Genomic DNA, 20,721 nt, shown 5'->3' on the forward strand with positions numbered 1-20,721 from the left:
TTCAATTGTCTGTGATGGGGTCCTGACGTTTTGCTTGTGTTTTCGTGCTTCTGATGTGGGGACCACTGATTAAAGCCATCATCAAAGGACAGGACGGGGGGGAAACAATTAAGGGAGATCCAAATCACCATCTCCTGAGGGTGGGGAGAGAGGAACAAAATGGTGTCTCTTCCCACCCTCTGGAAATGTCTCCTTTGGATAACGTGAAAGCTTCCTGCAGTCATCCAGCCACTCAGGTTTACCGCCACTGGGGGAAAGCTAACCCGTCCTGTGAATCAGATGAATTGGGGCTCTGGCTACATCGTGTCTAGTTTGGTTCAGTGAAACATTAACCCGTTCCTTTTTATTGTGGATAGTGGCAGGTTTCTTGGGAAGATGAGGTCCAGTTGTTCCTTGGACAGGAAGGGCGTGAGCCCCAGCTGGTTTCCTGAGGGTGCAGGAGGGGCAGCTGGGCATGAACTTGTCTACGTGTGTCACAGACACTGAGGCTCAGAGGCCACCTGTGGTAAATGTTTAACCAGAAGCACCTTTTCTGGTCTCTTCAATGTCTTTCTTTGAACAAGTGAGTTTAAATGGTGCTTTTGAAAGGTTCCAGGTGGACAGTTGTACCCGTAGCCTTTTGGTGGCAGGGTGAGGCCAGCCCTGGGGAGGTAGTGCAGATATTTCCATCACCCGTTAGTTCCCAGAGGGCTGCTGTCCTCACATAGACAACTTCTCTCTACTTTCACTCTTTGCTCTCGAAGTATGGTCTTCAGGAATGAACAGTGGCCTTGCCTAATGGCCTACTGCCTCGCGTTTGTCCCTCCTGATTTGGAGAGCACAGTGGCGAGATGAAACCCGGCCAAGAAGGCCTGGGGAAGATCTGTGGCAGACACTCCATGTGGGAGCTTGGGCGGGTTTGTCTCAGACCTGAAAGAAATCATGGCCTGATTCGGCAAATGAGGCCTGTAACACTACATCTGCGACTTTTTAAAAGTTACACTATATTTTTCATGAGCATAGGAAGGGCTGATGAGAATATTGAGGTTGAAGAATTTAGAAAAAAACCAAAGTCTATCTGCAAGATTAATATTAAGAGCTATAATATACATATTATAATTTTATATATTATATAAATAATATATAATATATAATATATAAATTATAGCTCTTAATCACTGAGCTGAATCACTTTGCTGTACAATTGAAACTGATACAACATTGTAAACCAACTATACTTCAATTAAAAAAAAAGAAAAAGAAAAATATTAAGAGCTATTTTAAAGTCCCCAGTAGCTCACTTTCAATGAAGCTCAAAGCTTGACTTTGAATTAACATCCAGGGCTCATCTTGGGCTTTCACCATCCCCGCAAAAACAGCATTTTAATAAGTTGTTATGAGAAGAGAAAGCACTTTCTGCATTGTTTATTGAGAGGGAGAGAACTTTATACATTAGGAACTGGTGCACTTAAATTGTATGACAGATGAACCATAAAAACTAGGGGTCTTGTCCACAACACAGCTTCATTTTATATTATTACAGTTACTGATATTTAAAAAATGATGTAAACAAAATATGGATAAGTTATGCCAAAACAAAAGGCAATAAAATCCAGAAAACAGAAACAACACATATATAAGTTACCACATTAGATATTACAAATAGCTCAACACAGAGTGACATAGTAATAGCCCAAACCCCAAATTTTAGACAGTTCTGTAAGGCATGAACAGAAATAAGGGAAAATGACACCGATCTGACCCAGGAGCGTTAAGAACAAGTTGTGCAGAAGTCTTCCGCTCCCCACGTTCAATACTTGTCATTTGCAACCTACACATTTTCCCTCCTTTTACTGTTCCCTAAAGACAGGTTTTTTTTCCTTCAATGTTCTAAGGTAGGCTATTCACAATAAGATCCTGATAGGTGTCCAAAATTAGAACCTCAGCCTCCGGTGGTGAAAGCCTAATTTAATAGCTTGGTGGACTGCCCATGCCACACAGAAATGCTTTCACCACAATTCATCCAAGAGGCTTCTCACTCTCCACTTGGAAAACAGGTGGCAAAATAAAAAATATATACAGTAAAGGAAAAGAAAATCCTTGTGTTTGTGTAATTTTTTCATCTGAAAAAGGCTAAGTTCACTGACTTTACAGATTTGAATCTGAATAACTGGTTTAATTTCTCTACCCATTGGCCTTGGTAACGTTGTGACATTCCCCTGAGTTTGGTTAATGAAAAGCAAAAGCAAACAAAAAGAGTGATTCGGAAAAACAGCATAAAACAGAGTTAAAACATTATGTGGTTGTAACTTTTGTACTTCCTGGTAAGTGTCAATGGCTCCAAGTAGCACTTCCACCAGTCTGATTTGACAATGTGTTTCCAACAGGAATCCTTGTACTCATGAGGATAAGGCACCAGGTTAAATGAAGGTGAAAGGTCTGACATGCTTGTGGAACACGCAGGCTCCGAGCTTGCCTGTCTAAAGAGCAGCCAGCAGGGAAGAAGCAAAGTGATCCGTATTGAGGCAAAGGGTCCTGCAGGCCTCAAGCGGGTCAGAGAGTCTAGACTAGAAACACTAGGCAGTGCTGTAAGGCACTCCCACGGGGAAAGGAAACGAATGCAACGGCCAACATGAGAAGGAGCCACAGGGCCCAGTGGTCCACCAGCCAGTTTACCAGCCATGAGGCCTGAATCTGGGCTCAGGACTGGGGCGAGGAAGATCAAGGGAAGGGGAGAGAGGCTGGGCTGCAGCTCAGTGGCCTAGCAGGGAATCTTACTGTGCTAAGCGTTGCTGCAAGCGCCTGAATCTTCTACCTGGGTAACAACTGGCTTCACTCCAGACCTTTCTAACAAGATGGTGTCTCTTTCCACAGGGAGGAACCAAAGCAAAACAGCAGCTGTGTTTTCACTTGAGGTTAACAGAGCCTTCCATCACACTGGAGGCCACTGTAGGGGGAGAGGGCCCTATCGCGTGATCGCTTGGAGCCCATTTAAAATAAAAGCCCTGACAACTGCGGGTGTGCTTGGAATGGTGTTCCACACTTTTCTTTTGACTTTAATCTAGAGTTTAACAATGACTTGGGGTGCTGGGGCCTAACTGTCGAGACACTGTCCCACATGATAGAAATCACATTTGTCTGTTCCGATGAACTGAGCAGGGCTTGTTCACCCATCACTGGGTTCAAGTAGTCAAGTCGGGCAGTTAGTTCTACTAGGGTAGAACTGAGGGTTAGAAGAATGGTGCAGGGTACACAACACTCGGAGCTGTGTTGTTAATGCCCAGTTGTTAACAAGGACCAGGGAAAGGAAAACGGAGAGTGCTTCTGATGACTCAATTCAGGCCAACGAGGGCATGTTCACTTCTCTCAGTTTTGCCCCCAATTCTCTGCTTTTTCACATTATCTTAGAGGAAGGATAGTCGTGAGGCAGAAAACTCAAGAAATAAAGGGGAAACCGCGCACATCTCTCTTTACCGGGAGAAGTAAAAAAAAAAATAAAATCACCTTTGTGTTGACTCCAGGCAGTATTAGAATCAGGAGTTGAAGGTTTACTTCACAATCCAGTTATTTCAACACAGATCAGTGAAGGTAAGGAAGTCTGCCCAAACACAAGAACAGCAGCATTGGCTTAACCCTAAATTAGGAGCAGAGCGTACCTTGGCTTCCTCAGATAATGCCTCTCTGCAGAAAATGTTACTAAACATTTGCGGCCTCTTGCAAGTCCTACCCTGATATAGTAATTTACGTATGGCCTTTTCTGGCTAATGGGTAGAGAAGAAAGCCACAGGTTTGGAAGCCAAGCCTTTTCAAGAAAGTATGGGAAGAAACTATCCAGTGTCAATGTTCAGTGTGTACAGATGCAGAGACAAAAACAGAGGCCAGACCCCATGCAAGGGCACTCATCCCAGCTTAGCAAAGGCTGCCTACAGCAGCTAGAGCGGTATGAACAGCTTGGCTCTCACTGCAGCCAGAAGGAAATCATGGCCCAGTCCCTCAGTGGGAGTCTGAAGGACACCACTGGGTTGGTTGGAAACCACAGATCCCAAGTCCTAGAGATATTCCCTTTTCGGTAGAGGCCTATTCTAGAAGAATCCAAAAGCGATTGCCTTCTCAGCTAACCAAGTATTAAAGCTCCTAAAAAGACTACCCTTTAGCACAACAAACATGAAGACGACTATAAATCAGTCCCCTGAAAAAGCAATGAAGCAAAGGGGGAAGATGAGAGTTTACATGGTTTTCATACAAAGAGCATTCAGCTTCGAGAAAGAGCCGCCCTGGAGAGAACATGACTCCCATCCCAGTTGACTGCTTTTTAAGTACTTTGCGGCCTTCCTGCCGCGGTGCAAACTGAGGTCTATTTTAGGAACTGGCCTCTTTACTGCAGGGTGAGATGCCAACATTTCACCAGGGTTGGACTGTCTCACACATGAGTTTCTGGCACTGTGAGGAGGGATTTCCTCAAGTGATACACCAGGGAATGGGCCTTTCAAGAGAAAAGAGGTTGCCCTGAGTCGGCTGCCAGCTCTACGAGATTAATTGGCCATTTTCTCATATGCTTTATGTGCAAGATATTTAATATGAGATGAAAAACGGACCATGAGGGAAAGCAGGTATTAGCCTGGTCTTAAGGAGGTGGTAATCCACAGATCTGCTTTTGTTTCGACAGTTTCTAAGCAGTGGAACAATTGCCTACAGTGCCCCAAGTAATTTGTTAGTGCTGAAAACAGTAAGGGCGTTCATGTGCGCTACGGCATTCTGGGCTGAAAATAGCAATTTTGAATTTTCGTGGCAGACCCAACTCCTAAGCCGGCTCTGCTCTGTCCTATTAGATTTGGGGGGTGGTGGCCGAGCGTGTCATGTGGGCCTGCGGCCGGCACCGGCCGGGCTGTCAGGGCTCCACGAAGAGGAGAGAAAACAGAAGCAGCTGGGGTACGCTTCCAGTTCTGGGTAGCTGATGATGATAGCACATTCATTCCACCCCCCCCCCTTTTCAAAATAAGCAGAAAACGATGTGGGTGGAAAGTTCTCCTTATGAGTTCACAGGGACTGCCAATATTCAGCAGGGCCTCTAAATGGGCCTGGTGAAAGCAGAGGCCTTGAGAACAGATATCCAGAATGTCACCCTGACTTTCGGCGGGTCTGGCCCTGGGTGCCTGTGAGATGGGACAGGAAATTATGTACATACAGTGAATACGCTAGAAGGGGAGGAGACGGCCTTGCACTTCAGGTCTCCCAAATGCAGTGTGCTGGGGACGGCCTCGCTGACAGTCGGAATCACAGATACATTAATTACGGCAAAGGCAGAAGTAAGCTAGAGTGACAGGGAGCTGGGGGCGGAGGGAAAAAGGCACTTTGCCATCAGAGCACATCTGTTTTATAATAAGCAGGTCTATAATTCTCTTGTGAAAGATCATGTTCTGCTATCTTCTCTGAGGCTGGAAAATATAAATACTGTATTTCACGAAAGGGAGGAGGAAAGGGGAGATGATCAAATTTGTTTGCCTGTTTGCCAAGTGCTTGAGATTTTCCACCCTTTTTCTTTTGTGTGCGACAGTCTCTATAAAGTGGAGTGGGGTGGGCGCTGGGGGGAGTCAACTTGTTTTTCTAAGAGTAAATTGCACCGTAAGGTGTCTCATGAATAGCGCCCTGGCCTTTTAACAAGTTTTCATGCCTTGGTTATAGCTACTGTATAATCAGAAAATAAATGCATGCGTGGTGCTGAGCTATTACACTGAAATGTGTGGCCTGAGGCCAAAGGAACTGGCATGGGTAGAGAGGTGAAATGCGCACACCCAGCAGTCTGCACAAAAGTGAGTCTGAAGTGTCTCATCTCTCAACGGACGGAAGCATCATGAGTTGGGATCCGGAGGGAGCCGGGTGTGGTGGAAAGGAGCAATGGGGTGAAATGTCCCATGGACTTTGTGAGCCACTGATTCTCCAGATCCTACTAGCGGTGAAACTACTAAACCATGAAGGCATTGAAGGCATCTGCTCAGTGGAAATATACAGGATCTTCTCATACAGCCTATTGAGAATTGTTTCAATATAAGCTTATTTTTCTGTTCTGGAAAGAGTTAATGTGGAAGGAATGGGAGCCACGATTTCCAGTGCCATCCTACCTGCCATTTGGGTCACAGTGACTGCTACGCTGGCTCTTAAAAGGGCCCTGCAGAGGGAGAACATTCCCCTGCCAAATGCCTAAGCGATTCATTCTATTTCTTATTCCTATATTATCCTAGTACTTTTCATTTCAGTTTATGGTGGCAATTGCATATGTGTATATATATTTATTTAAATCATATCAGATTTAATTCATTAATTGTATTTGTAAGTTTGGTATTTTCTTAATAGTCTAAAGTTGATATTTTAAAGTTCCAAGTTACTCTGATTTTTCAAGACAATTAAAAAATATGAAAGCAGAAGTGGTTACATTGACAAATTAAAAGTCAAAATGAGAGGGCAATGAAGAACAATGAAAAATAAAGCACTTATAATGAATAGGTGGGAATTGCCTACACAGGATTCTGTGAAAAGAAATTGCAGACCATCTCTTGGAATGTCCGTACTCTACATCCGACCTCCTGGTCTATAAACCGATGTATTTAACAACAATCCTAGGCAATTTCCTCAGGCCAGCACCATTAAAAAATCGTAACTGTCACCCATGAAACTCCTGGAAGACTGGTCTTAAGAGAGACATGTTTCCAGCCTGGCAAATACCGTGGAGCGTCACATCACTGGGCAGGCGTCGGGATTCGTACCAGCAAACAGACCAACAACATGTAGGTTACTGAGGTCTTTTCTCAAGCAAAACCCTTTCTGAGATTAACTTCAGAACCAGCACTAGCTCCCCTAATAAATTAGGGCCACATGCTTTCTGTCAGAGGGAGCTCGCACTCCTGATTTCCAAGCCATTCAACTCAGCTGAGGTGAACTCTGCCTCTGCGAAGATACCGAGGTGAGAGCCAGGGACACCGGGTCCTGGAAGGATCCAGGAGTCATTGCTGTGTTTTGAAGATTTTCTTATGAAATATGATGATGGGTGCTTGCCTCAGTTACCTCATCCTCTGTGAAGGCTAAAAATAAATAACACAAAAATAACTCGAAGCACTGTTGCTCTGCAGGAAATGCTTTCTCCTGTGTCCTGTGTAATAAATGGCCCTTGAGAGCCGAAAAAAAAGTCTGAACTATAAAGCCTTGTGTGTAAAACACGTTTTGCTTGGGAGCAAGCAGCTGAAATTCATGGCTAAGTATAATTCGGCTACTGGTAATTTTTTGAGCCACAAAGCTCCATGGACCTTTAGGACAACGACTTATACAGAACATACGTACAGGACGTATAGGTATGTGTGTGTGTACATTTATAAATATATATCTATATCTAGCTGAGGGTGAGACGTACTCTTCTCCCGGAGGGGTCTAACTGGCTAGTTAGGAAGCCATTGGGGCTGATGGATGCTTGAGAGGTCACTGCCCGGCCTTGGGCTCCCGCTGAGTCAGGTGTTCTGGAAGGACAGCTCAAACATGTTGCAAGCCTCCTCCAGGCTCTCGTCCATGTTCAGCCTCCGCCAGAAAGACTTCTGCTTCATCTGCAGCTCTCGGCGGACACACCTTGGGCAGGGGACAGACTTTTCTTTGCATTCAGAGTGGAAAACGGCTCCACAGCTTTCACACCTGCAAAAGCCAACCACAGAGATGATGAGCAAGGTTGAAATGAGCAGGGCAGGATGCCGGAAGTCCAGTGGCCTCTGTGCAGCTCGGGCCACAGCCTTTTATTCCGGCCAGCCCTGCCCCTGGGAAGAGACGTGACTCATAGAAATGGGCTCCTCCCTTTTCCAAAATGCTCAAGGTTGAATTTCACTTGAAAAACATACCTTTTTTTTTTTTTTTTTTCTGATTAGAACTAGCTGGGGGGTGGCTTCTGGCTTCTGGGTGGAGGGGAGTCAGCAGTCAGCTAGCAGTTTTGTGACCACGGTGACGATGGACTGAGCTCTAGAAGCTCCGTGTGTTAGCTCCACTGAGAAAGAAGTGGGGTAGTGACTGTAGGGTGAAGTGACAGAAAATGAGTGAAGTGCCCTGCCAACTGAAAACACGCCCAACACCGGTGACAGCCCCTGCGTTACAGCTGTGAAAACGTGACTCTCCACTTCCGCTAACAAGAGCCAAGTGGTTCCCTGTGACTCCCTGCCTTTGACACTTTGGAAAGGTAAAATGACACATTTTCATTTTCTGAATGATATCCTGTGGTTTGTTGCTCTTCTGAGTTTTTTTTTAAAATTAGGAAGCCCCACAACCTTTTGAAATCTACTTGCATAACACAAGTGGGAACAGTAAAGCATGAGAGAGTGGGGAAGAGAATTTTTTTTTAAGAAAAAAACAACACACAGATATTGTAATTTATAGAGAGGAGACATTCCAGGTGGATGACTAGTTTGTTGTTTGGCTCGGTGGAAGCCTGTACAGGAGTCTAAATGGCTGTTTTTACTGCAAAGTCTTTAATAATGAGTAACTGACAAGCACAACTATAGCTGCTCCAGTGGGTGGCTTGCCAATGTGGATTAAGTTCTCATCCTTCCACACATGAGTGACAACCGACTACGACCTCATCCCGGGAGCCCAGGGAATTGGGCCCGCATGATTTTGTTCAACCAGCAATCTTGATGGAAGGTCCAGCACTGGACCAGTTTCAAAGATAGCTGTGAAGGAACCGGTCCTCGGGGCTCAGCCTTATGCCTCTTGCCTGCGTGTAGGATGGTCTTTGGGGCACCATTCCCTGGCCTGCTACTTACTTACCACTCAGGACTCAAAAGTTTGATCAAAGGAGGATCTTCCCATCCACCCTCGTATCCAGGAGAGAAGGTAGTGACTTAGAGGGAGAGGGGCTGTATCTACCAGCTGAGAGATCAAAAGACAGAAGCTTCACTGCACCCAGCAGTCTCTACCCCCAGCTCAGATCTCTGGGCCAAATATAGCATAATAGCAGTTAGCAGAGCAGGCAGAGTGAGATGGCCTGATGTCAATCCCACCTTCAAATCACTTTCTGCCTGTAGGACTGCTATAGACTGAATTGTGTGCCCCCCAAATTCCTATGTTGAAGCCCTAACCTTCAATGTCTCTGTATTTGGAGATGGGGTCCTCAGGAAGTAATTTAGATTAAATGAAACCATAAGGGTAAGCCCTGATCTGATAGGATTCGTGTCCGTACAAGAAGAGACAACAGAGAGCTCTCTTTCTCTTCCCCTGCGTGTACTCAGAGGAAAGGCTGTGTAAGGACTGAGGCAGGAAGGCGGCCACGTGCAAGCCAGGAAGAGAGCTCTCACCAGAAACCAAGCTCTGCTGAACCTTGATCTGGGACTTCCAGCCTCCAGAACTGTGAGAAGTAAATATCTGTTGTTTAAGCCACCCAGTGTGTGGTATTCTGTATGACAGCCTGAGCTAAGACAGTTACTTGAGCAAGTTACTTCACTTCCCTGAGCTTCAATTTCCTTATCTGCTAAGTTGGATTTCCATTAACATGTGCCTGCCTCATCTGGTGTTACAGGGCTCAAATGAGATAATGCATAAAGCGTTTACACAGTTCCTGGCACCTGGTAAGTGCTTAATAATACAGCTAAGACGGGGCCTTCCAGTGTAAGCAGTTACCTGCTGCCTTTCTGCAAGTCTTCATTTTAGCCTGATTTCACTTATGTCACCATGGTGACCTGAGGACACCTTGATCAACCCCCTCATTTCAGAGAGAAGAAAACTGAAGTTCTAATAGGGCTAGTGGTTGTCTCATGAGGACACGGTGAGTAAAAGACAGAGTTGTGACTAGAACCCAGGACTCCTGGCAGCCCAGCCAAGGCTGGTACTGGGCCCTGGTCATCTGAGTGAGAGCAGGTTACCATGAGGGAAATGCAGGGGTTCAAGTTAGAACCCTGGTGTTCAAATCTCAAATCTTTCTTTGAGTGATCTTGGGCGTGGAATTGACGTTCTTGGTGCTCTGGTTTCCTCATTTGGAAAATGCTACCCACAATGACCTCCTTCCTACTTACTCAATGGGGTTCTGAGACGAACATGGGTGGATGTACGTGGAAGGGCTGTTCAAATGGCAAGTGCTCTGAGGAGCAGGCGAGGGTGACACCACCTCTCATGGTGACACTGGTACCTGCCTTCCTGACTGGAGCTGCGCTGGCTGGGCAGTCGACATGCTGGGGTCATCTCTATGCTCTCTCTGCCCTCAGCCCCTCCCTCCTTCCCAGGGAGAGTAGGGCCGAGGCATGAAGGTCAGACTCAGGTGTCCTAGTGCCTCTCTTGTCTGGCTGGCTCTTCCCCAGTGTCTGTGGCTTTGTCCCCAGTGGGTCACACCTCTGTAACCTCCTACCACTGAAGTGATATGAATGGTAACTTTATCAAATAAATTTCCTCCTTTCTGCCCCCTTTGTCCTGCTGACTTAGTCAGTGACTTATACACCTAGGGATGTTGCCCTAGGGCAATAATTGATAAGGAGAGAACCGCTGAGTTCCTTTAGTACCACTCCCTTATCTCTGCTGATTCCCCCTCCCACCCTGCTGTGAGTGAAGAGGTTGAGTCTTATCAGATATTTCTGGTGCAACAAACACCCATGGGGTGATGGAGGGACCAAGTACACCTGCTCTTTCTAACCAAAGGTCAGTAACTGAAAAAAAAAAGTCTGAGATAAAAAATTAATGATTTCAAAACAGAGCCAAGTCCTATTTTTTTCTAACAATCTGTAACCCAGCAGGCATCTTTTGATCTGTATAATGGACAGACTGATCAATGACTTTCCCAAATTCAGAGACTGTATTGTTAATTTCCACCCCCCCCCCCCGATTTTCTCTTTAAAGGAAAAGAACAAGGGCAGGAAAAGGAAGGAGGAAGAGAAACTGTTTCTCGCATAAGAGTTATGTAGCTCTGTGATATAAATATAATGTGCAGGAAAAATATTTACATTAATTTTGTAAATAGGTATGCTCCTCTTTGAGAATAGGACTTTATTAAAAAGAACCTTTCACTTTAAAAGGATTCACTGGCTCCTTAGTGTTTACTGAATTTCCTGACTGTATTTAAAATTTAACAAACATGACTTTTTAGGAATACACCTTTTTATTTATTTATATTAATTAATTAATTAATTAATTAATTAATTTATGGCTGCATTGGGTCTTCGTTGCTGCACATGGGCTTTCTCTACTTGCGGCGAGCCGGGGCTACTCTTCATTGCGGTACACGGACTTCTCACTGTGGTGGCTTCTCTTGTTGCAGAGCACGGGCTCTAGGTGCGCAGGCTTCAGTAGTTGTGGCTCGTGGGCTCTAGAGCGCAGGCTCAGTAGTTGTGGCATGTGGGCTTAGTTGCTCCGCGGTATGTGGGATCTTCCCGGACCAGGGCTCAAACCCGTGTCCCATGCAATGGCAGGCGGATTCTTAACCACTGTGCCACTAGGGAAGCCCTAGGAATACATCTTTTATACAAGGCAAATCTACCAACGTAATCATGTGTGCAGAATATTGCCACAGATAGTGAAAGAGCAATGTCCCTTTGGCATTCCTCAGTGATAAATCAAATGAAAGCCAGCACCTTCATTTCTGAGTCATCCGGTCAAGCAGTCAGCAGTTTCACTGCTTTTTGGTTGTTGCTGTGCCCCACGGAGAACAAAGACCATATGGCCTCCCTTCCCAGTGTCATGTCACAGAGGATGCGACTGTAGGGACACATACTTGCTATTGACCAGGGCCATCCAATGGGTTTTTCCATTTTTTTCTTGAAAACATTCATTACTTAATCCAGGAGTCTCAACCTCGGCACTATTGATGGTTTGGGACAGAGAGTCCTTTGCTGTGGGGGGCAGTCCTGAGCACTGCTGGATGTTTAGCAGCCTCCCTGGCCTCTACCCACTGGATGCTAGTGGCAAACCCCGCTCCTCCCTTGTCAGTGCTTCCAGACACTGCCAAACGTCCAAATGTCCCCTGGGTGGGTGGGTGGGTGGGAGATCTTCCTATCTAGCCTATCTGGATGAGGCATCACAGAGGGGGTACCCAGGGAGTACTTAAACAGTGCCCTCCCCAGGTGGAATGTGCAAGTGTCACCTGCTGGCTTATGCTAATACCAACCAATAAGGTCCAGCGTAGTGTATTTATTCATATCATCTTCACAAATACATATTTTAATACATCATTTGATTAAAATAGCTGAAACTCACTAGCATTAACCATCCTGTGGTTGCTAAAATTAATTTAGGACATCATTTAAGAAGTCAATACCCATTACACAATTCTGTGCATTGACTAGTAACCTGCAACTTTTTATCAACTCACTCTGATTTTTCCATCCTCCCCAAAGGCCATCTTGGTGGTTGAGCCTCCATCACATTTATTCGCTCTTTGGCCAAGAACTTCTGAGGTGTTTCTCTGTGGTGTTCTTTGCTTCTTCATACCCTATCTAAGCCAGCTAGAGAACCAAAACCAAATACTTTTGTATTTGCTCCATAAAATAATTTGCTTTTACCTAATTGTGAAGCAGTTAGGTTTTAGCAACTTCTACAATGGAAAAGAGACCAGTAAAGTATCAGCGAGGCCACTTACTGCAGAGGGGAGAGCTCAACTAGAGAGAGGAACCCTTAGTTCTTGGCCCAGTGGCCCCAGCATCACTGGGATCTTGGGGGAAGTTACTTCATCTCTGAACCTCACTCTCCACAGAAGTCAAAGAGAAAGTTGGATTAGATGGTATCTAAGGTTCCTTCCAAACCTGCAGATTTTGTGCAGGGGAAAAAAGGCTATTCTGGCTTTTATCCTTCTCTTTCTAAAACTTTCTTGCCCCAAGGTCTGTGGATGAATGAGAGGGAATGTAGCTTTGCTGGCCCCTCCTCAGAAAACCTCAGGCTGACAAGCTGGGAATGAATGAGATGAGCCTTAAAGTGAAGAGCATCACTTTAAATTTGATTTATTTGCATTGATTAATCAAGCTGTGAAATAGCTTATACGTACCAGTACATACAGCTCTGATTATCAGGAATTTGGCCAAAAGGAGCTGACTCTGTCCCTTCAAATAAAATTTCAACTAAACATTAAGGACTCCTTTTTAAGCCTCCTCCCAATCTTCATCAGCATCCCTTTTCCCCAAGAAAAAAACCCCAGAATTGTTAAATGTTGTGGGGTTTTTATTCTTCTATTTTTATTTTTATTTTTATTGGTGGGGACTGGCTAGAGGCAGTAGTCGTTTGCCACCCTATATGGAAGTACTTTTGTGTTTTAAACACTGGGACAGCCACACTGGAGTGGGCCAGGTGCATATCAGCACGGGATATACCAGAGGATGTGTGAGGAGAAAGGAGTAACTCAAGGTCTGCTTCTACAGAAGCTCTAGGGGGCAATGCCATTAATGATCTGTGTATGCCCTGGCAAACTGGTCCCCTTCCTTGGGACAGGGGCAGGGGAATATCTCCACCATTTGGGGGCAACACAAATCTCATTCTATGTCTTAATAAAGGCATCATAGAACAAGACTCTATACATTTTATAAAGTCTTTGACCTAAAACTTAGCTTACTGACCTAGGGCAAATGAAAGAGAGGTCCAGAACCTAGAAATCGAATAGTCAATTGCCAAGAAATCAGACAGACAGGGTGTTCTTATTATAGCTATCAAACTCAAGAAAACTAACCTGTGACAAACTAACAGAACTAAATATGTGCAGGAAAAAAGGTTTGCTTCTCAAATACTATGGCAAAGAAGCAAGAATTCCTGGCTGCAGAGAGTTTCCTGTTCTGGAATGCTAATGACATGAGGCCAATTAGAGACAGGCTGGCGATGGCTTTGTCTGTGCCCTTCCAGATTCTAGCTGCACACAGGGAGGTCGCAGGAAGCTGCTAGAGGCCTCTGCCCCAGGTTGAGGTCACTGAGATGCTTCTGCTCTGTTCATGTTGGGTTCTTCCCCTGCTGCATTTTTATTTTTGGCTCAGGCAATGACCTCAGATATTTCACTAGGACTGAAATTCAGGCTTAGTTTGGTTGGATCTCTGACAAGCGAAAGACAGGCCCACAGAGCAGGGTAGAGCTTTGGCTGATTTCCACTCAGTAGAGCCCACAGCGAAAAGGGTGGGGTGCAGAAATAAGTGCACGTTATCAGGCATGCGAGTGCGGTTTGGTGTATGGCTACTATGTAAGACGCCCCATAGGGTCACCAGATAGTATTGGTTTTTCCAAGAAACCATGATGATTATTTAAATCTCTTAGCTAAGGGAGGTAGTTATTGGGGCCTGGTTATTTTAATGTTTTGGGTTGGTGTTTTCTTCTGTTCTTCAGGAAGTGAATGTAAGCAAACAATTTATAATTTGCTTAAATAGGAAATCAGCCAATATCATATATAGCATATGCCTGCATGTGTGTGTGTATATGTGCTATGTATGTGCTTACATACGTATATGTATGCTGTTTAGAAGAATGCACAGAACGTGTTACTAAACATTCAAAGGTAAAATGAATTAAATATGATTTAAACAGATGATAGAACCTAACAGATTCATCCATTTGCGGGAAATAGAGCTAACATAAAGAACTGTTAACACGTAATTTCAGTAAGAAACTGATTATGGTTGGTGCTGATGGGTGGGGAGGGTCCAAGATTCACGGCCGCTGCCTGGAGCACCACCTCCAGTCAAGCCTTGTGCCAGGAAATCCACACTCTCCAGATGCCCCTCTAGTCTGCCCCGAGAGAAGCAGCTGGGAAAGGGAGGGAGAGGCAAAGGGTCTGGTAACGGATTACAGAACTCTCCTGGCTCCTTGCAGAGCGAGGGATGAACTGCATTTGGGTCTATCACATTTAGGGTTGTTCACTGTGATTTTTTTTTTTATTCTTATTTTGGCTGGGGGTAGGGAGGTGGGGATTGAAAAGGTATTCATAACGTTTGACTGGAATTATATGAGACTAGAAAAGATCCAGCTCCTTTGGCTAAACGTCTGGCAGATTGAGGCATGTATGTGCTAATTTGTAAATCTATTCTAGTAGTTCTGCTTTGTAAAATGTACATACAGTAAAATCAAATTAGATATTTAAATTAGGCAATATCTATATGGCCCTTTGCCCCTATTTTTATATAAATTATCCTTATAATAGCTCTATTTGTTTTCCCTTCTTTACATAAGTCAGTCAGTCAGTAAATAGATAAAAATGAAATGAAATACTAAAATAACTGGTGGCTTATCTGGTCCCAGAACTAGTAAATGGTGATCAACTTGGGTCTTGATTCCAGTCTTCTGACTTAAACCTGGCCCTCTGTCCCCAGTTCCTAGCCACAGGGTCCTTTAAGTTATTCAGTATATCCCCATATACCTGCTAAGACTCAAATCTGGGAAGAACAATTGGTATGCCCTGCAATGATCTTTTTATTTACATTTTAATCCCTGCAGTTAATTAAGGAAGGTCTTTTTCTTCCCCCCTGATTGCAGCCCGCAAAGCATTTGGCTTTCACAGGTCTTGCACTTTTAGTTTGTAAACCAAGCTCAGCTAATACGTTTGACAAGTGCTTTACTTAAAATCTTGGCTTTGAAATAGAATGTAAACAAGGGTTAATTAATTCATTTGTCAATTTTTCTATCCTGCTGGGGACAATACCTCACCATTATCTTTAGTGCAAACGCTTAATAAATGCTTCTTGCTAATTTGCAGGTGGTGACAGGACTTCTCAGTAATACTCTATGTATGTAAAATCATAATAGATTTGACCTGAATGAAATAGTCTTTTGGGGATAGGGAAAAACTGGAATTTCTGACACTTCTAAGTTTTTTTTTTTTTTTTTAATTAATTAATTTATTTATTTTATTTTTGGCTGTTTTGGGTTTTCGTTTCTGCGTGAGGGCTTTCTCTAGTTGCGGCAAGCGGGGGCCACTCTTCATCGCGGTGCGCGGGCCTCTCATCGTCGCGGCCTCTCTTGTTGCGGAGCACAGGCTCCAGACGCGCAGGCTCAGTAGTTGTGGCTCACGGGCCCAGTTGCTCCGCGGCACGTGGGATCGTCCCAGACCAGGACTCGAACCCGTGTCCCCTGCATTGGCAGGCAGATTCTCAACCACTGCGCCACCAGGGAAGCCCTAAGTTTTTTTTTAAATGGTTCACCTGGCAGTTAATATCATTCTCAACAGACAAATGTCCATCACTTCTTGGGATTACTTGAGGATTTAAAAATTTTCTATAATAACTGGAAAAAGTTAGAATATATTATAATTGTACCCATTAAAGAACCATAAATAAGAGCAATGGCTTTCTGTAAAAATCTCTAAAGTAGTTCAAAACACCTAAGAGTCCAAGAGATGTTTAGAAATGTCTTGCTACATCTAAGACAAAGGCAGTAAATATAAGAATTTATTAGGTTAATGCAGATTAAAAAAAATTATCTTGGCTTATATATGGACTTTTGTTAATTCACCAGCCTACCTTTTTAATGTAAAACTGAAAAATTTAACTGTCAAGTTTTTGAAGTAAACCTCTTTAAAAGAAATAATAATTTATAACAATGGTATCTAAGACCCTTGAATGGGATTTACTTGTATTTAACATACTACATTTCAGTTCCTCAAAGCACTAAGACACTTAATGGAACACAAAAGAAACTGTCAAGCACGGGTACATTAGAAAAATGCAGAAAAGTTCAGAAGGTAAATCTAATTTTATAAACAGCATGATTAGTTGCTTAGGAATAAGTTAGTGATGTAAATTTAAAAGGAGAAAGGCATTCAAATAAAAGACCCAAAGTGTTTTGGCATTAATTTACACTGTTCCCCTATTTGTCTCGTCTCACCAATACATTCTCTACAAGACAGTATTACATCATTTTCTAATACTCAATGTGTTCTAGGCCAATGGTTCTAAAAGTATGGTCCCTGGACTAGCCAAACCAGCATCGCCAGAGAATTTGTTAGAAATGCAAATTATTGGGTTCCATGCCAGACTTACTGAATCATAAACTACAGGGTGGGGCTTGTCAATCTATGTTTTAACAAGCCCTCCAGAGAATTCTGATGAATAAGAAAACTTTGAAAACCAATGCTCTAGGCCAATCATTTCCAAAGACAGCTGGGCTGTCTAATATATTAGACAGGGCTGTTCTAAACACTTAGAACAAAAACATGGACTTTGCAAAATGAAATAGGAAGTGATATTAATTACTGTTTTTATATAGGGCTTTACATTTCATATCTATTAATATTTTCCCATAGCTGATATGTAAGAATCTCATTTTATTTTGCTTTCCTTAATTACAATATGGAGTTGTTCTTGTATTTATTGGCCATTTGCATGTTTTTTCAGTATATTGGTTTGTGACCTTTGCCCATTTTCTAATGACTTTTATAGATTTTTTTATATTTAGGAAATTAATACTTTGTCACATGTGGAAAATATCTCTCCAAGTTTCCTGTTTACATTTGCCTTTATCTATAAAATTTTAGGCATTTAACATTTTAAAGATGTATTTAAAAGCATTTTGCTTTCATGACTTCTGGGTTTGTGTCAAGCTTAGAGAGAGACCTTCCCCACTTTAAGATGACAAAAATATTCACCCATCTTTTCTTCTAGTACTTTATGGGTTTTGTTTTGTTTTGTTTACCTTAAGATATTTGATCCAGTTGGAATTTATCTTGATGTAAGATGTATGGTAAAATCCAGCATTATTTTCCTTTCTTCAAATGGCTATCTGATTCCCAGTTCCTTTTATGGAATGATCCATTTTTGTTTCACTAATTTGCTGTGCTACCTTTATCGTGTGCTAAATTCCCATATTACCTGGGTTTATTTCCATACTTTCTGAAATCCTATTCCATTGATCTGTTTTCCTGTGCCAACACTATACTGTTTTATAATACATTTGTATATCTGGTAAAAACAGTCTCCCTTCAAGTAAACAACTTTAGAGTTTATAACCCTAAAGAGTTATAACATTCTATGTTGAATATATTAGCAAAGTTTACTGCTGCCCATCTTTATGTTAAATGAAAGAATTTGAAATGTAAATAATCAACCAATTAATTAAATTTATATTATAGTTTTATTTCTTAAGTTTATTTAAAAAGAGATGCACCTGTATAAGCATCTCAGGTGGTCAAGGACAAATCCTGACTTTAGACATCTGACTTTTTGAACATCTCAGTTTTTTTTTTTTTCATCTTTATATAGTGTCAAAGGTATTGTTTAACTTTTGGTGGGTTAAACTAACAGACTGTTTACATGTTTATAAAATTAGGAAACACTGTTTAATTGTTCAATAATGTATAAACTTTTAGTAATTAAAATTATCCTAATGTGCTTGAACCAAGCATGTATTGGAAAAATAATGCAATAATGCTTAAAACCTGGTACTATCAACATATAGTAACACTGAATGAGGGAAAAAGGCAAGAACAACAATGCCTGTTTTAGCAGCCCCTTTGATTCGGTGAGAACATTATTTGGAACTTTTGCTTCCACTCTGCATATTAGTAAAAGCTGGGTGGAACTGATAATCACAGTAATAAAAAGTTACGAATAGTTATGCTATGTACACAAGCAATAAACAGACATGTGAGACACCTGAAAGTCACTAAAAATTTTATTTCTTTCAACACTGCACTGTGTATATTCATAAGACAGGACTAGGGTGGAGAAGGCTAGGTGGTAGTATATCAGCAAAGGAAACTCTCAAAGGGAGCAACGTGCTCACTCACTGGGGGAAGCCAGTGGGTGCCTCTCGCTTCGGTCTGATTAGCAATGTGCTTGCTAACTAATAAATAAGCCTTTTCTCTTTCATTGCCTCCGGGAGGTGGCTTGGGCAAGCTGTCTAGAGCCCTCAGTGAGAAAAACTGAGGTGAGAAACTTTTGTGGGGTTAGGCCCAGAGAAGGGTTAAGTACTGCTCTCAGGTACTTTCTAAGTATTAAGGTTCCCCTGATTAGGTCTCTCTCTTTTAAACAGTGGACCTTACGTAACTCTCAGGAAAGCTGAAAGCAGAGGAAGGGAAAAGTCACCCTTCACGCTTGCTGCTTTGACATTCACATCACTTGTCCCTAAACCCCTGAATTGGTGCCTATTTCTGATACTGCAGGAAAACCATGCTCCCCCCTCAGTTTACCTCAGGTCTCACTCTCCCACCCTAATTCCATCCTTCCTCCCCTTCCCTGCCCCCCACCTTGTCTTCCCTACTGCCAAGGAAAATTTGCTTGTTTCTTCATCCTCAATTCTGAAATTTTTCTTTCCTATCATTAATGTAAGCTGCTTTCCCACCTAAGTCTTTTAATTTAAATTTCCTTTCTCCTCACTGTCTCTTTCTAGAAAAAGAGTGTTAACTCCCCTCTTAAAGAATAGCTTTAAGATACTTCAACCTCCCCACTCTCAAGGCCGAACTAGATCTTTTAGTTTAAGTTATATCAGTCCAAGTTAGTGGCTTCTAACGTTTCCAATGCAGTCTTTAAACCAGCCACTGATTCATTATTTGCCAGCTAGTCTACTATGTTATTGGTTTTATAAAAGGCAATTCCCACATTTCTGGTTTTCACATGAATTACCTCTTTCAATGCTCTCTTGCCCTGTTCTCTCACCCAAAGGTTACAAAATTCTTTCCATTAATTTTGGTGAGAACACCCATTGCCACTGCCAACCATCACCAGAAGTAAGTGAAACTAGTTGAGGGTATGCAGTCGTCTTTTACCCTCCTAGGATGCTCTGTGCATCCCTCAAATTTTAGGCTAGTGCTCTGACAACAGGGTGAGGCAGAAAGGGTACCGTACTGGGGTGTGACAGCCTGAATCTCCAGCTAGCTATGGGTGTGGTGTGGTGGGGGACACTGGCTTCCATGGGGGGGGTGGAGGGGGTGGGGAAGGGGTGTGTGTTGCAGGACGTGGGGGTGATGGGCAAACGACTGCTAAGCTTCCCAAGTTCTACGCTCTGATATAATTCATTCCAAATATAATAGCAACTTTTGTATAGAGTGTAAACAGCTATGAACTGTGCCTTTATCTCTATTTTAAGTACTCTGAAAGAATCAGGAACCAAACAGATGATTATTAATGGTAGCTATAGATGGCACAGGCAGGTATTTCCTGATGCAGCATTGAGCAGTTTAATATTCAGAATATTGAAGGGGTTTAATAAAGATACGATAATGCACATTAGATGCTGAAATAAAAACAAAATGACGACTTAAACAGGTTACTATCTGTACTCCTGTAATTAGTTGTATGAAAAAAGTCTCAAAATATCATAAACATATACTGACAAAACCAAGATACTGTTGTACCTCTTGTAATTCTAAAGCACAAAAACAGTTCATTTCAGAACATATTGCTCAGTCTGAAAAGTCAACATTTTTTGTATGGAAAGGTAAATACTCCTTCTCTTCCCTGTTGTGTATTCAGGTTACTTATTTACAGTCCCACGGGGAAGGAAAAAGCACACACTAAGAAATGACCTAAAAGATGTTTTGAAAATTAAGTTATCCGGGTAGTTTAGCAAAGCTCAAATTTTTGACAGTAAAGTCTCCATTGGGCCAATAAAACACATCTGTCCCTAATATATAATAGAATGTTAGCTATCACTCGATAAAGTCAGGTCTCTTGGTAGTGTCTACATTTAAACAGACAATTTCCCTGAAATTAGTTTAAAACCTATTTAAAATAAAAGAAAATATGTTGGTAAGTACAGATTTGAAAAACTAAAATAAAGTAAACCATCCATTCATGAATTATTTATTGAGCATTCACTATGTGTTGTTCTAGATATAGA

General features: G+C 42.6%; 1 protein-coding gene across 3 annotated transcripts in view; it reads right to left on the reverse strand.

Moving 5' to 3' along the window:
- Window positions 1-1,399: 1,399 nt before the first annotated feature.
- The window catches only part of PLEKHM3 (pleckstrin homology domain containing M3), a 189,802-nt gene continuing 170,480 nt past the window's right edge, over window positions 1,400-20,721 (reverse strand). For all 3 annotated transcript variants that reach the window (XM_036850935.1, XM_036850936.1, XM_036850938.1), the window contains one exon: window positions 1,400-7,653. In XM_036850935.1, coding sequence (XP_036706830.1) covers window positions 7,476-7,653 — 178 coding nt within the window. In that variant the 3' untranslated portion in view covers window positions 1,400-7,475. The remainder of the gene's footprint in view (window positions 7,654-20,721) is intronic.

The sequence above is a fragment of the Balaenoptera musculus genome, chromosome 4 (genome assembly GCF_009873245.2).
Source record: "Balaenoptera musculus isolate JJ_BM4_2016_0621 chromosome 4, mBalMus1.pri.v3, whole genome shotgun sequence".
Taxonomy (NCBI): Eukaryota; Metazoa; Chordata; class Mammalia; order Artiodactyla; family Balaenopteridae; genus Balaenoptera; species Balaenoptera musculus.